General features: G+C 55.3%; 6 protein-coding genes across 6 annotated transcripts; 3 read left to right on the top strand and 3 right to left on the bottom strand.

The window, feature by feature from the left end:
- Window positions 1-1,172: 1,172 nt before the first annotated feature.
- W97_03347 (uncharacterized protein) lies at window positions 1,173-3,398 on the top strand (the record flags this gene model as incomplete). Its single annotated transcript, XM_007781244.1, has 1 exon — window positions 1,173-3,398. One exon carries the CDS (start codon window positions 1,173-1,175, stop codon window positions 3,396-3,398), a length of 2,226 nt encoding a protein of 741 aa, XP_007779434.1.
- Window positions 3,399-3,823: 425 nt separating this feature from the next.
- Window positions 3,824-5,486, top strand: W97_03348 (uncharacterized protein; the record flags this gene model as incomplete). Its single annotated transcript, XM_007781245.1, has 3 exons — window positions 3,824-4,224; window positions 4,277-4,743; window positions 4,801-5,486. 3 exons carry the CDS (start codon window positions 3,824-3,826, stop codon window positions 5,484-5,486), a joined length of 1,554 nt encoding a protein of 517 aa, XP_007779435.1.
- A 436-nt stretch (window positions 5,487-5,922) lies between these two features.
- Window positions 5,923-6,681, bottom strand: W97_03349 (uncharacterized protein; the record flags this gene model as incomplete). The annotated part of the gene is made up of 1 exon (XM_007781246.1): window positions 5,923-6,681. One exon carries the CDS (start codon window positions 6,679-6,681, stop codon window positions 5,923-5,925), a length of 759 nt encoding a protein of 252 aa, XP_007779436.1.
- Window positions 6,682-7,541: 860 nt separating this feature from the next.
- On the bottom strand, window positions 7,542-8,294 carry W97_03350 (uncharacterized protein; the record flags this gene model as incomplete). Its single annotated transcript, XM_007781247.1, has 2 exons — window positions 7,542-7,933; window positions 8,105-8,294. The coding sequence occupies 2 exons, from the start codon at window positions 8,292-8,294 to the stop codon at window positions 7,542-7,544; spliced, it is 582 nt and encodes a 193-aa protein (XP_007779437.1).
- A 645-nt stretch (window positions 8,295-8,939) lies between these two features.
- W97_03351 (uncharacterized protein) lies at window positions 8,940-10,128 on the bottom strand (the record flags this gene model as incomplete). The annotated part of the gene is made up of 3 exons (XM_007781248.1): window positions 8,940-9,803; window positions 9,857-9,994; window positions 10,057-10,128. 3 exons carry the CDS (start codon window positions 10,126-10,128, stop codon window positions 8,940-8,942), a joined length of 1,074 nt encoding a protein of 357 aa, XP_007779438.1.
- Window positions 10,129-10,908: 780 nt separating this feature from the next.
- On the top strand, window positions 10,909-12,777 carry W97_03352 (uncharacterized protein; the record flags this gene model as incomplete). The annotated part of the gene is made up of 5 exons (XM_007781249.1): window positions 10,909-11,250; window positions 11,545-11,640; window positions 11,691-12,338; window positions 12,389-12,530; window positions 12,587-12,777. The coding sequence occupies 5 exons, from the start codon at window positions 10,909-10,911 to the stop codon at window positions 12,775-12,777; spliced, it is 1,419 nt and encodes a 472-aa protein (XP_007779439.1).
- Window positions 12,778-13,304: the final 527 nt, after the last annotated feature.

A 13,304-nucleotide genomic window follows, 5' to 3' on the forward strand; every position in this document is an offset into this window, starting at 1 on the left:
TATAAACACATGTTCCGGTAGCTCCAGAGCAGTATATCATGGGTGTTTTTATCCTTAATGGAGATTCTAGCAGAATGCCCTCCCAGACTGGTGTCCTACGACCCAGGCGAAGAAAGGTCCGAACAGCTGCGCTCTCCGGATACAAGACTCTTAGCAGAAGATTACTCGAGGGCTTATGAATGCAGCTGGATTATGAGTAGCTTCTAGGCTTCTTACGGCGCGCTGAGCCTCGTACCATGAATCATGAGGCAGCAATGGGAAGACGCCTGACTTGCTGGGCACACGTCCGCCTTGCCCGGCTGCGAACCGAAGATACCTGCTTGTTGGGATCGTATCATGAGGTTCTCAATACCGCGCTTCCAAGTGGTTTACACTTGTTTATGCTGGCTGTCAATGCGATGTTGCCCGGCACGCGCCGAAATGTTTCAAATCAATCTGCGATCAGCGACCTCCAGCCGCACAGCACGGTGCATGTGCCAATGGCCGGATGATGGTGGCTGGAGGGCTCAAACTTTGGCTGTGGAGTTGGTGCGGCGCTTTGGCGCTAGCGTCAGGGGTAGATCGACACCGGGAGACGCCAGCAGGAAACTCGCGCAACCATCCAGGTTATCAATGCCCTGAGATGGTTCGCTCGAGGCCTTGGAGCGCGCCTCGCGGAATGCTTTTGCCAGAAAAGGCCGCGAGAAGTCTTTGCCCAGGCTTGGGCTGACCTGAAATAGTATCAACATACGAGCGCCATACCCGGATACGGAGTGCGTCAAGCGACCAGGAGAAATTGCGACACTACCGATCTTGGCAAGGAGCGCATCTTTTACATTTCTTCCTCTGTCCCCACCCTATTTGACAATGTTCAGCTCTGTCGACTTTTTTCCATAGCCCTCTGAAGATGTTTTGATCTTCGTCCATTCGCTTTTCGTTAAACCATAGCCACTCTTTGATCAATCTGTTTTCTGTCCTGCTGTAGCCCGTCATGCGCGGTACCTTTCTCGCTGGCCTTGCGGCCAGTCTTCTTGCAGCTGGAGCCAGTGCGGCTTGTAGCTCTGCTCTTCTGATCGACAACTTCTCTAAATACTCGACTAATACTAACAGCTTGAACTCCTGGACAAGTGGTAAGGAGAATCCGTCCATGCGCGAGCCAGCTGCTAACTTATAATCCTTTAGACGATGGGTCAATGACATCGATATCTGCCGCGAGCAACAAATTGTCCTTTAAGCCGAAGGCAGGCTCGTACTTCTACGAGACCTTCGCATGCCAAGCTGCGTCCACCGACGGCTACAACTCGATTCAGTTCTCTATCAAAGGCCCAGCAGGGGGATCGCTCACTCTCGAAATCCAAACTAAGACAGCTTGCACAGCCTCAGCATATACGAGCAAGTACTTTGTGGTGAGTGGCCTTACGGGAGCTACTCAGACCGTCACTGTCCCGTTCACATCATTTGCTGGAGCCAATGCCAACGCTGTTACTGCTTTCGTGTGGAGTGCATTTTCTAGCACAACCGCAACATGGGAGATGAGCCAGGTACAATTTGCTTGCGGCGCGGCAACAGTATCATCCGCGACTTCAAGGCCTGCATCGAGCAGTGTAGCAGTCTCGAGCACAGCACCCGTAGTCTCAAGCAGAGCAAGCTCGGTTGTTCCCACCACTACGCGCGCCTCATCCATGACTACGGTCGTGGCCACCAGCAGCGCTGCCACTCCATCCGGTCAGTGCAAAAACCTGCTTATTGACGACTGGACCTCTCAATCTCGGTTGACCTTCCTATACTACAACGCCATGCTCGAGCCCAGCTCCGACGACGGCACATTCCAGTCCATCGTAGTTGGCTCTCCGGCCGCAAACAGAGTTACGCTCACGCCGAAGGATGCTGGCTCTTACTTCTATAGCCAGACTGGGTGCACCAATGCCAAGAATGTCTATGGTGGCATCTCCCTCCGCATCAAGGCCGCTGCTGGAACTATCTTCGGCATTGAGATGTCCTCGGCTGCGACATGCGGAGGCGCAGATAATGTATGGGCGTATCAGACCACTGCCCAGCTCGGATGGACGTTTGACGGCACGGAGAAGCTTTACACTATCCCGTTCACAAGCTTTCCTACCCTGGATACAAGCAAGGTCACGCACATCCTCTTCAGCAACCTAAACAGAGCCATCAGCCTGGGGCCTATGTCGTTCTACTGTGGAAACACCGTCAGTGAGTACGTGGTAACGACATCAACACCAGCGAGCCCGAGCTCAACTGTTCCGGCGCCGAGGGGCACAGCTACCGCACTCATCATCGACGAGTTTGCCAGCTCTGCAACCAATGCACTGGGCAACTGGCATGGCGGTGATGATGGTATGACCATGACTTGGGGCACCAAGAAGCTCACTATCAAGTCCACCGACGCGGATTACTCTTTCTATACTCAGCTCTCCGGCAGCTGCAGAGACATGACCAGCTACGACGGTTCCTACTTGCACATCGCCTACACTGGGTCCAATGCCTTCACCGTTGCGCTGCAGCAACACAACTCGCAATGCAACTCAGCAGTTGCGCCGTACCCAGAGACCTGGGACTCCATTGAAGCCGCACGCTACGCCTCTGCTACGGACATCTACATCCCGATGTCTCACTTCAATATCCAGCGTAGCCGTGTCATCGGCGTCGCCCTCAAAGGCTTTTACAAAGCCGATCCCGTGACCTTGACCAAGATTGAGATCGTTCCTTCCATCCCCGCTGGCTTCACTATCCCAGCCAAACTCCCCACCGGCAACCTCGTCTTCAGCTGCAAGCGGCCCAACAGCTTCGCCTTCGCCATCGATGACGGCGTTCCCGAGTTCGCGCAGGAAGTCCTCAAGATCATCAAAGAAGAGAACATCAAAGTCACTTTCTTCACCGTCGGCGCGCCGCTGCTAGACGCAGGCACCAACCTGAGCAACGTGTACAACGAGATGATCTCCCAGGGCCACCAAATTGCGCTACACAGCTTCACGCATCCGAAGATGGAGGGCTTGCCCGACTATGCTGCCATCGACTGGGAGTACAACGAGGACATCAAGGCCGTCAAGCAGACGCTCAATGGTCTCACCACGCCCTACTTCCGCCCGCCGTTCGGCAACGAGGGTGCGCGCATGCGGCAGCGCCTAGCAGTCACGACGGGCACGGACAACCCGTACATCGTGAACTGGTCAGTGGATGTGGAGGACTGGCTGTGGGCGACGAGCAGCACGCCGGAGAAGCAGATGGATGCATTCCAGAGGGATGTTGATAAGGGTGGCAATTTGGTCGTGCTGCACTACTTGTATCCGAGCACGGTGGGCTATCTGAGGCAGTTCATTCAGAGGGCGAAGGCGACGGGGAAGCAGCTTATGAGGGTCGATCAGTGCATGATGGATCCGAACGCGCCGCCATTGTAGAGTGTCTGGTTAGGATGTATGGATGATCCAAAAGGATGGGGCAGTTGTGGTAATGTAATTTACAAGTATAACTGCGACGTAGATCTAAGCAGTAGTTCATGATCTGTGTTGTCAATAATCTTTCAGTCGAGTTGCTCGTAGCTTTGTACGCTCGTGTCAACCTACAGGTCTGTGAACCACAGAGCGTACAGCCTTACCACGTGAGCAGCGGATGAGTGTTCTTCCCCAGCGTCTAATTTCTTCCCCATCTGGGGTCCCCGCAGCCCCAAGTAGACCCTGCATTCATCCTCCACCACTGCCGGCCACCCTACACAGTCCGGGATTAAGATAACAGAAAGCCTCCGTAGCCCGTATAAGTGATATGCCTGCCATGGAGTCCCTCCCTAAGCCCGAAGGCGCTTGTCCAACCTTACTCCATCGACATTATGGCAACAGGCTCGAACAGAAACCTCTACCTCGCGGCAACGGTAGCATGCTTAACAGGAGCCCTCTTCGGCTACTCCGTTGGCTTCATCGGCGGCATTCTCGTCTTGCCCTCCTTCCAGCACCACTTTCGCCTTGACAAACTCCCAGCACCCGACCTCGCCGCGGCTCAGGCCAGCACCGTTACCATATGGCTTGTAGGAGCACTGTTTGGCGTGCCTCTGGGCATGCCGGTCTGTTCGAGCTTGGGCAGACGACGATGTCTCAGCTTCTGTGCGCTGTTGTACGTACTGGGAGCTGTTCTACAACTGGTGGACGTCAGTAGCAGCCTAGCTGTGTTCAATGCGGGAAGGCTGCTGAACGGGCTGGGTGTGGGCGCTGGGACGCTGGTATCGCCCATGTAGTGAGTGACGCAAACTCTCCGCTCATACACGTCTTTACTGACAACGTGGAAGCATCTCCGAAATATCTACTCCCTCCGCGCGCGGCATGCTCCTATCGGGTTACCAGACAGCAATCCAACTGGCAGCGCTTGCGGGCTTCTGGGCGGCATTCGCAGCTCACGCAACCCTCGCAGATTCCTCTGCTTTGCAGTGGGAGATCCCTGTGGCCGTCCAGCTTGTTCCAGGTGTCCTGCTCCTCCTCGGAACCTTGTTCATCCCGGAAGCACCCAGATACCTCGTAGATACTGGAAAGGATGATGCAGCGCAAGATGCACTAGCATGGCTCAGGTCACTACCACGCGAAGACCCCGATATCCAGGACGAGCTCAGCGAGCTCCAAGAAACAACACCGGCCAGCGACGTCCCCACCCCCAGCCTCCTCGCCATCGTCAAACAGCCCAGCATCCGCAAGCGCCTCGGCGTCGGTATCGGCCTGATGATCGCACAAAACATGGTCGGTCTCAATGCCCTAAACTATTGTAAGCCACCTTCCCTATCCTCTACATAAGAGCTCTTGTATTAACCGACCTCCCCAGACGCCCCCGTAATCTTCATGTCCGCCGGCTTCAACACCGTCTCCTCCTCCCTCTTCCTAACCGGCCTATTCGGCCTCACGAAGCTCTTCTCCGCCATTTCCTTCATGTTCGTTTTCGTTCGTCTGCGCGGGAACCGCTTCTGGCTGCAGCTCGGATCAGGCATCTGTGGGATCTCCATGGTGATCCTAGCTATCTGTGTGCGGAGCCTGCTCTCCTCTAGTTCCTCAACCGAAGCGCACCTCACAGTCCAGGGCGTCATCTCTGTGCTAATGGTCTACATCTTCGCCTTCGCGTTCGGCATCAGCCTCGGCCCGATCAGCTGGAACGTGTGCAGTGAGATCTTCCCCGCGGCTGCGAAGGCGAAGTGCTGTGGCATCACGACGTGTGTGCAGTGGTTGTTTCAGATTGTGATTGCGGGCATCACGCCGCATTTGCTGGCGAATGTGGGCTGGGCGACGTATCTGGTGTATGCGGCGTGCTGCGCGGCGTCGTTTGTGTGGGTGAGGATCGCGGTACCGGAGACGAAGGGTGTCAAGTTGGGGAGGGAAATGGATGAGCTGTTTAGCGTTGGGGATAAGGACGAGCTGCTGAGGTTCGAGGAGGGTGAGACGGAGGAGAGGAGGGCGTTGTTGGGTGAGAGGGCGATGCGGACGGGCAGGAGGGACTCGGTTGGGTTCCCTGTGTGAGGCGGCTGAGGGTGCGTTGTGTGGGGTGATGAGAGGTTGTGGATGGTCGACATTCATGGTTTGCTTATAAATATCCCCACTGCGAGGTTGGTTCCGCATTGTTTTATATCGTATCATCTCAGAAGTCTCTCGCCATTCTATAGGGTGTATTGGCCTTTCTATGACTTCGGGCATGCTACCAAGGGTCTAGTTACTCCTTGCACCTCATGACATCCGAACATACCAGTTCAGTCTCTCGTTTCCGCTTGCGATCATTATCGCTATCCTCATTCGCCGCGTACAGGCCCAGCCCACCAACTCCAAGCTGTAAGAGAAGAAGAGGAACACCGAGTAACTGTCGAGGAGCCGCCCTCGGACAAGTCGGAATCAAGATCTATGCCTTTATCGCTCTTCATCCTCCGCTCTATCAAGCTTTCAACCGCTGTATTGTGTAGGATTACGTCCTGAAAGCAAAGACATGTCCATAGATCTCCCAGCTCCCCTCATTATCCCATCTCTCCTTAAAGCGCTGGCTGAACGGATTCGCAGCCTGCAACTCCCTGTGCGTGAAACGGAAGACCTTGCTTCCAATCTGCTCATCCATGTCTCCAAACCCAAAGATGAACTCGAATGCGTTCACCTGGTCCTTGATGGCCGCTCTGACGGCGTTCCCAATCTGGGCTGAGATGCCGTTGATGGCGTCTTCCGAGATATCCGGACTCGTGATGGTGACTTGGCGCAGTAGCTCCGACAGCTTGGTCGCGACGTTCGTGCGCAGAGCCTCGTAGCCTGCGAGAATCGCCTGGTTGGGGGTGTTGTCTTCTTCCATCAGGATGGCGATGCAGCCGATCATGCCACCGGTCTGCGTCATGCCGAGCAGCGGTTTCGAGAAGGGTATCGGCTTCAGGATAGTGTTGTACTGGCCAATAGAAGCTGGAATAAAAACACTTTCACCGTCGCTCACGTCAGTGTTGTTGAGGTTGCCTTGCGAGCCGCTCGTGGCCTTGACTGTGGCTCTTGGCGGGATTGTGATATTGAAAGGGCGGCCCAGCCGTGTTTCCAGGCGCAAGGTGTCGGTGTTGAAGGTCACGGAGTCGCCGTCGACTTTGAAGAAGACAGTCCAGAGGTAGGGCTCCGCGTCACCTGGGCCGTCGCCTTCGTCGTAGCAGTGGACGACGTCTAAGCTTAGTTTGACGTTTGTGTTGATGAGATCCATGATTGACGGCTGTTTCGACGAAGTTTTACGCTGACACGACAGAGACTGAGAACGGACTATAAAGATGGAGGGGAAACAGATTGGGATGCCGAGGGACAAGCAGTATTGATATGACTTTTCTTCAACGGCAGAACCACAGCTCAGCCCCCCCAGCTGAACTTACAAGGCAGCAAGTGTGTGTACAGCTCAGCCTCAGCTGAATCTGCAGGTACACATGATTACTGTTGCCTGTCGTAGCAGCTGTAGCAAATCTCAAGACTTTACATTGTATACGTGTGGAAAGCGATCTCTGTCTGTTGTAAAGATGCTCAATGTAACAACGTGCAATCTCCACGCTCGCCGGCTCACGATGTCAGCTGCCCGGGCATGCTGAGATCTTGGCGTTCGTAGCCAGCCCGCCTCAGTCTCGACTCAAGATACTCTCATGCAATGCTCGATTGACTTCACAAAACTTCTGGTAGGTCTATAGCTACATCAATGCTGAAAGCATTTTCTTCGGCCCCGCACGTAGTTCTCTCACCTGCCTTCTACCACACCCCAGCACCTTCAAATCCTTGCGACATCAGGACAATACACTCATCTCCCACCGGTTCTAGCCCGCAATCCCTAATCGCAAGCTTTCTAGCTGTGTTACCATCAAGCCACTCCAACTTACTTTCCGCCTCTGACAGGGACCTCGCGGGTGGACGGCGGCTTGGAAAACCCCTTGACTCTCATCATGTTCTTCCAATTCGATGCCCAGTTAGGCTTCGAGCTATCCTCCGATGTGTCCCGAATCCGGATCCAGACCGCGTCATCGATGGCCCAAGAGATAGCAGAGGAGAAGATACCTCCTCCGTTCCTTCGTTGTCGCCTTCCCCTCATCCGTTGTGCTCGCAGGTATTGAATATGTGGTAGAAGTCAATGGTCTCCGTGAAGGGGGACCACATGCGACGCACCAGCTGCAGCGGCTTCTTGTTCCACTCGTCCTCGTAGATCTTCTTCCGCTCTGCCGGCGTTAGGTGCAGCATCTCTACCGGCGGCGACTCTGCGAGCTTCTTCTCTCGGATCCTCGTAGCCAAGAACAGGACGTAGTTGGTAAGTATAGCGCCCTGCCACTTACACGCGAGTTTGTTGTCCGTATGTCTTGCGGCTTTCGCTTGGAACGTCGAGTCGGGGATGTCCTGGTGGAGCGCCTCGATCGTGTCTTCGCTGAGGTCGTGTTCCAAGAAGTATGCGAGATACTTCACTGTGAGTGCTGCCGCTGTCTTGTCTACAGAAGGTTAATGTGGCATCGTTTATACGCGTGCTGCAAGACCGCACCTCCATGAGTGCCGCTCGTGCCGACGTTTCAACGCTGGAAACCTTGAGACCAACCGGCATCCCTTGCAAATCTAATGACATGCTCTTCCTGGACCGCGCCCAGCGTCGTCCAAATCCTCACCTTCACCGGCGTCATACTCCCACCAACACTTTACTGTGCCGGCTGGCCAGATCTTCAGCGGCGCCGGAACGATGGCCGCTTGGCGTGCGGCCTCAACCCTCTGCACTTCTTCGGTAGGTTGAGCTTCTTCGGCGACCTTTTGTTCGGCACGGTGAGTCTCTTCGCCTTGGAGTTTGGGCTCAAGCGTCATCTTCGGACATCTGCTGAAGACCAATCAGAGGGAATTTAGTAAGAGGAAGGTCTTAAGACGAATCTCTTCAGAGATCCTTAAGGAAGGGCGAGTGCGCAAAGTGCGCCTCCAATGACTTACGGGTACTTCGAGGATGCAGTCGCGGAACTTTGTAGGCTTCCGAGAGACTTCATGCGCGCGTGCCTTAGATCAGAAGCGGTGAGTGCGGGACTTGAGGTGTCGTCGGGCGGTAGGTGATTGATGCCAAGCGGAGACGGAAGAAGAGGTTGTCGGAAGCTAGGAGCGAAGGGGATGGTGGAAGAATTTGCAAAAAGGGTTTCGCAGAGGGACTCAAACTAGGACTTTTGTGGTCTGCAGGCGATATATGAAGCTGGTGAAACGGTCTACAAGCAAAGCCGAGGAACTGGGCTGGTGCAAAGCAAAAGTCAATGGAGAAAGACGCCAACAACAGTTGTTTTGAAAGCCGTTCATGATGACGACGGCGGAAGTGCCTCACGTGAGATGAGAGGGTTGGTAGTGATGCATGACTTCTTCTTTGGAGCCGCATCACGCAATCTACACGCTTGTTGCTCCGCTTGTGATCCGCAGCGCGGATTCGAGGGGATATCCGGTTCCAGCGCGGTGAATTTTGTCGAGAGAGAGTCCTCAGCCATTCAATAGATCATCCAGATTCGTGTCATCACCCAAGTCCCCCGTGCCACCGAGACCATCCCAGCTGAAAATGTCGTCAAAAGTCGAGTCCTGGCCAAACGTGTCATTGTCAGTTTGATGCAACTGATTCTGGGCCTGAGACATGTCTGTACTCCCCGGCAGATCGACCATGCCAAAGTCATTCGAGGAGCCCGAGTCGTTGTTGGCGTAGCTCTCAAGGCCAGGGAGGAGTGAGGAGAAGTCATACTCGTCGTTGGCATTGTTGTTTGCGCCTGCAGTGATGTCGTCTGCTACGGTGGTAGGAGGGAAAGTCGAGTCGCCGTTCGTGAAGTCGTCAAAGTTCATGTGCTCAAGATCCAGATTGTTGCTGCCGGCCGCTGTAGGCGAGCCGCCAAAGAGATCGTGATCGTCGATTGCATCGTCGGTGATTGTAGCGGCTACGGGTGCTTCGGGCTCAGAGGTCTGCTGTTGGGCTGTAACATCGCTGGGCGCAGGGCCCGGAAGCGTGGTCTCTTCGTTCGAAGCTTCCGGTGCTGCCACTGCAGGCTTCGCACTCTGCGCCGAGGGTTGCGTTGTCATGTCGCTTCTGTTCGTCTGAGGTTCTGTGTGTATGTCGTCCTCATTCCCGGCCACGGACTCGTCTATCATGATTATGTCCTGCCCCTTGGTCTCCGTCGTGTCTGTCTTTGGCGCACTGCTTGGAAGAACTTCCTGCTTCGGAGATGGCACACGCTTGGTAATGGTCGGCGATAGCTTGGCCTCGTGTCGGCTTCTCTCCGCTGCCTCTGCTTGCTCCCGCCGTACTCGGCTCGCTTGACACAGTGCGAGGTCCCTTCGCATGACCGCCTGCGCTCGGGACTGCGATGGGCCGTCGTTAGCTATTGTACTCGAGAATCTCCAGTCATTCTTACAAGCTCCGAGTCCAGACTGTCTAGCGACTCGTGAAAGCGATGAAGAGCGCCGGTCAAGTGCTTCTTGGTGTCGATCTGGGCCTGACTGCCTGGCTCACGCCTTACAGGGTCTTTGAAGGTGTGTGCCGTGGCCATTAGCTGCAAGCATGAGTGAGCTCCCATTCAACTTGGACCTCTCTTCCACTGCGCATGATGCCTACCACCAGATTCAGCATGTCCTGCAGCTGGTCCATTGGGTCCTTGGCGGCCGGGTGCAGCTGTTGAGATGCCATACTGAAGTGTGCTAACGCAGGTGCACCGAGAGATAGACGGGGAAGCTGTTAGACACAGCAGGGTAAAGGTGCAGACAGGCAGGGTCCAGGTATGAACGATCAGCGCCGTGGTGGAGTGACCTTGAACCTTACGTTAACTACTCTTAACTAACTTAGAGTAACGTGCAGGCGAAGGCGGCTTCAGCGGGCGGAAGCAACCGGCACTAAGCCCCGAGAACGCCAAGGAAACTGCCGCCAATTTCTCGCTAGCTCTGCCGCAGAAAGTCGCGCGCCGCCCAAAGAGAGACCCTCTCCTTCCTCGCTGCCTCACTCCATCTCCCCCACACCTTTACCCGGCACCAAGCGTCCATCGAAGGCAACTCGCCCTGGCTTCGCTCCCAGTCGAGCTTTCCGCTTTCTTCTCTTTTCCTTGATTTCCTTGGCCTCGGTTTCCCTCCCGTTTCCGACTTGTGTGGAGTTGTGTCCTTCATACGCCAGTTTTTCCCTACACCGGCCACCGTTCTTGTGCGCTTGGACTCAACACGCGATATACTTCCCATCTATCGCACCACGAGCTGCTCTTCATCACGACACCACTATTCGGTCATCAGCTTTCTCCACGTTCTTGGCGCTGTAGTTCTTCTGTACGAGTATTGCCTGGCCCTTCCCGAAGCCTGTTTCGTCGCTAGCGAGTACTCGACTCCGGCTCCACCGTTCACAGCTTCACCCGTCGCTGTCTCCGTACCCGATAACATCGACGTCTTCATTCAGCCGTGAGACAAAGAAGGCCGCTGTAGCTACATGTCTGACTCAGGCGCCCCTCCCATGGCCTCTGCTGGCGCCCCCGGCTATGATGGCAATACTCAGGGCAACGGCACTTCGCACATGCCGCCTCCGCCGCTCGCACCGATGATCATCCCTCAGAACACCAACCCGATCCCTACCGCCGTCGGTTCGCCCATGTCGGGCGGTGGCATGTCGCCGTCCAGCGCCGGCGGCTTCGTCCGCCGCGCAGCCCCTGAGCCGAACAAGCGGGCTTTATATGTTGGTGGATTGGACCCGCGGGTCACCGAGGACGTTCTGCGTCAGATTTTTGAAACCACTGGCCACGTTCAAAATGTCAAGATTATTCCTGATAAGAATGTAGGTCAAGATAGTGTCCGTCCAATCTCTTTACACCCTCTCGAGTGTTTTGCCAAGCACCTGAACTACTTACACCCGCCCCATCCTGCCGTCCGTTTGCTCTCATGTCTCAAGCGACGCGTTCTGTCGCGTCAGTGGCTCTGCGACTGTCGCCCGGAAAGACGCGCGCGGGTCATGTGCGGCTGCGCGCAGTTTCTTGCTACACTTTGCGGTCGACGCGTTCACTCGATCTTTCACTCGCCACTTCCTCTCCCCTTGGGCAGCGACAAGCTAACAAAACTATTCAAGTTCCAGTCGAAAGGGTTCAACTACGGCTTCGTCGAGTACGACGATCCAGGTGCTGCTGAGCGAGCAATGCAGACTCTCAACGGCAGACGCGTCCACCAATCCGTAAGTTTGCTCTTTCGTCCTACTTCCACGCGGACGCTCACGATGCGCAGGAAATTCGCGTCAACTGGGCGTACCAGTCTAACAATGCCACCAAGGAGGATACATCTAACCATTTCCACATCTTTGTCGGCGATCTCTCAAACGAAGTCAATGATGAGGTTCTCCTGCAAGCCTTCTCTGCTTTTGGCCAAGTCTCTGAAGCCCGCGTCATGTGGGATATGAAGACCGGCCGCTCCCGCGGGTATGGGTTCGTGGCGTTCCGCGACAAAGACGACGCCCAGAAGGCTCTGAGCTCTATGGATGGAGAGTGGCTCGGCTCCCGCGCAATCCGCTGCAACTGGGCCAACCAGAAGGGTCAGCCGTCGGTCTCCCAACAACAGGCTATGGCTCAGATGGGCATGTCGCCAGCGACGCCATTCGGACACCACCATTTCCCGACCAACGGCGTTCAAAGCTACGAGATGATCGTCCAGCAGACGCCAGAGTGGCAGACAACCTGTTACGTCGGCAACCTCACGCCATACACAACTCAGTCTGATCTTGTACCGCTGTTCTCGAACTTTGGTTACGTTGTTGAGACCCGTTTCCAGTCCGACCGCGGGTTCGCATTCATCAAGATGGACACCCATCAGCACGCTGCTATGGCCATTTGCAGCTTGAATCAGTATCAAGTGAACGGCCGCCCTCTCAAGTGCAGCGTGCGTATTAACCTTGGTCTGCCTCCGATCACGTGCTAATCTTCTGTTAGTGGGGCAAAGATCGTCCTCCTACGGGCCAGTATGACCAGCAACAGCAGTTCTCTCCGGCTCAGGGCCCCAACTCCGGCTATCCACCTACTCCCAGCGCATACTTCCCGCAGTACGGTGGCCCAGGCCCGATGTCTCCCCAAGGTGTGTACATCTTAGCCACTGCAATCGGCTCGCATTGGACTCACACATCTATCTAGGCCCACCCCAAGGCGTTCAGCCCTACGCCCAGCAACAAGGCGGCTACGGCGGTCCCGGCATGGCTCAGCCGTACCAGCAGATGCCTCAGAGCGCTGGTGGCTACGGCCGTGGTCAGCCGCAGGGTGGTCAGTGGGGTCAGCCGCAGCCAGCTGCCTATGGCAACAATGGCTATGGCGGGTACCAGGGCTAGACACCACGTGCTTCACATAGTGGGATCGCTGCAGTTTCTGTCACAGTCGCTGGCCATGAGCCTTTTCGCACACTTTGGATAATTTGTCAGTCTGGTGGTACGGGCGGTGTCTGCTAGGTTGTTCGTAGCCACGTCTGGTGCAGTGGCTTGGGTCTTTGTTACAGCTCGCTCGCTCACGAGCCTCCGTCATGTCTTTCATAGGCTGGCAATCTTGCAATGGGGTTGTCTGCATCTCCGCTGCGTGTCATGACTCTCTGTCCGCGATACTGTGATCGTCTTCCCTCTATCCAAGTGATATTCTCCACGCATCTCGCAAAGTCTCTCACATCTAGTCGGCTCACTTTGCATCTCTATCCACTACTTCCCTTTACATACCCCTCCCACGTTTCATTGTAGGTATCTGTGCTGCGATGGCTCTGTCGAAAAGGCGTGGGTTTATTTGATTTGACGAGTATATCTCGTAGCGGTGCGTATATCTCATCTCTACTAAACGGCCCGATGGTCGTTTGCTTCTAGTTAGATTTGAA

Source organism: Coniosporium apollinis (genome assembly GCF_000281105.1).
Source record: "Coniosporium apollinis CBS 100218 chromosome Unknown supercont1.13, whole genome shotgun sequence".
NCBI lineage: Eukaryota > Fungi > Ascomycota > Dothideomycetes > Coniosporium > Coniosporium apollinis.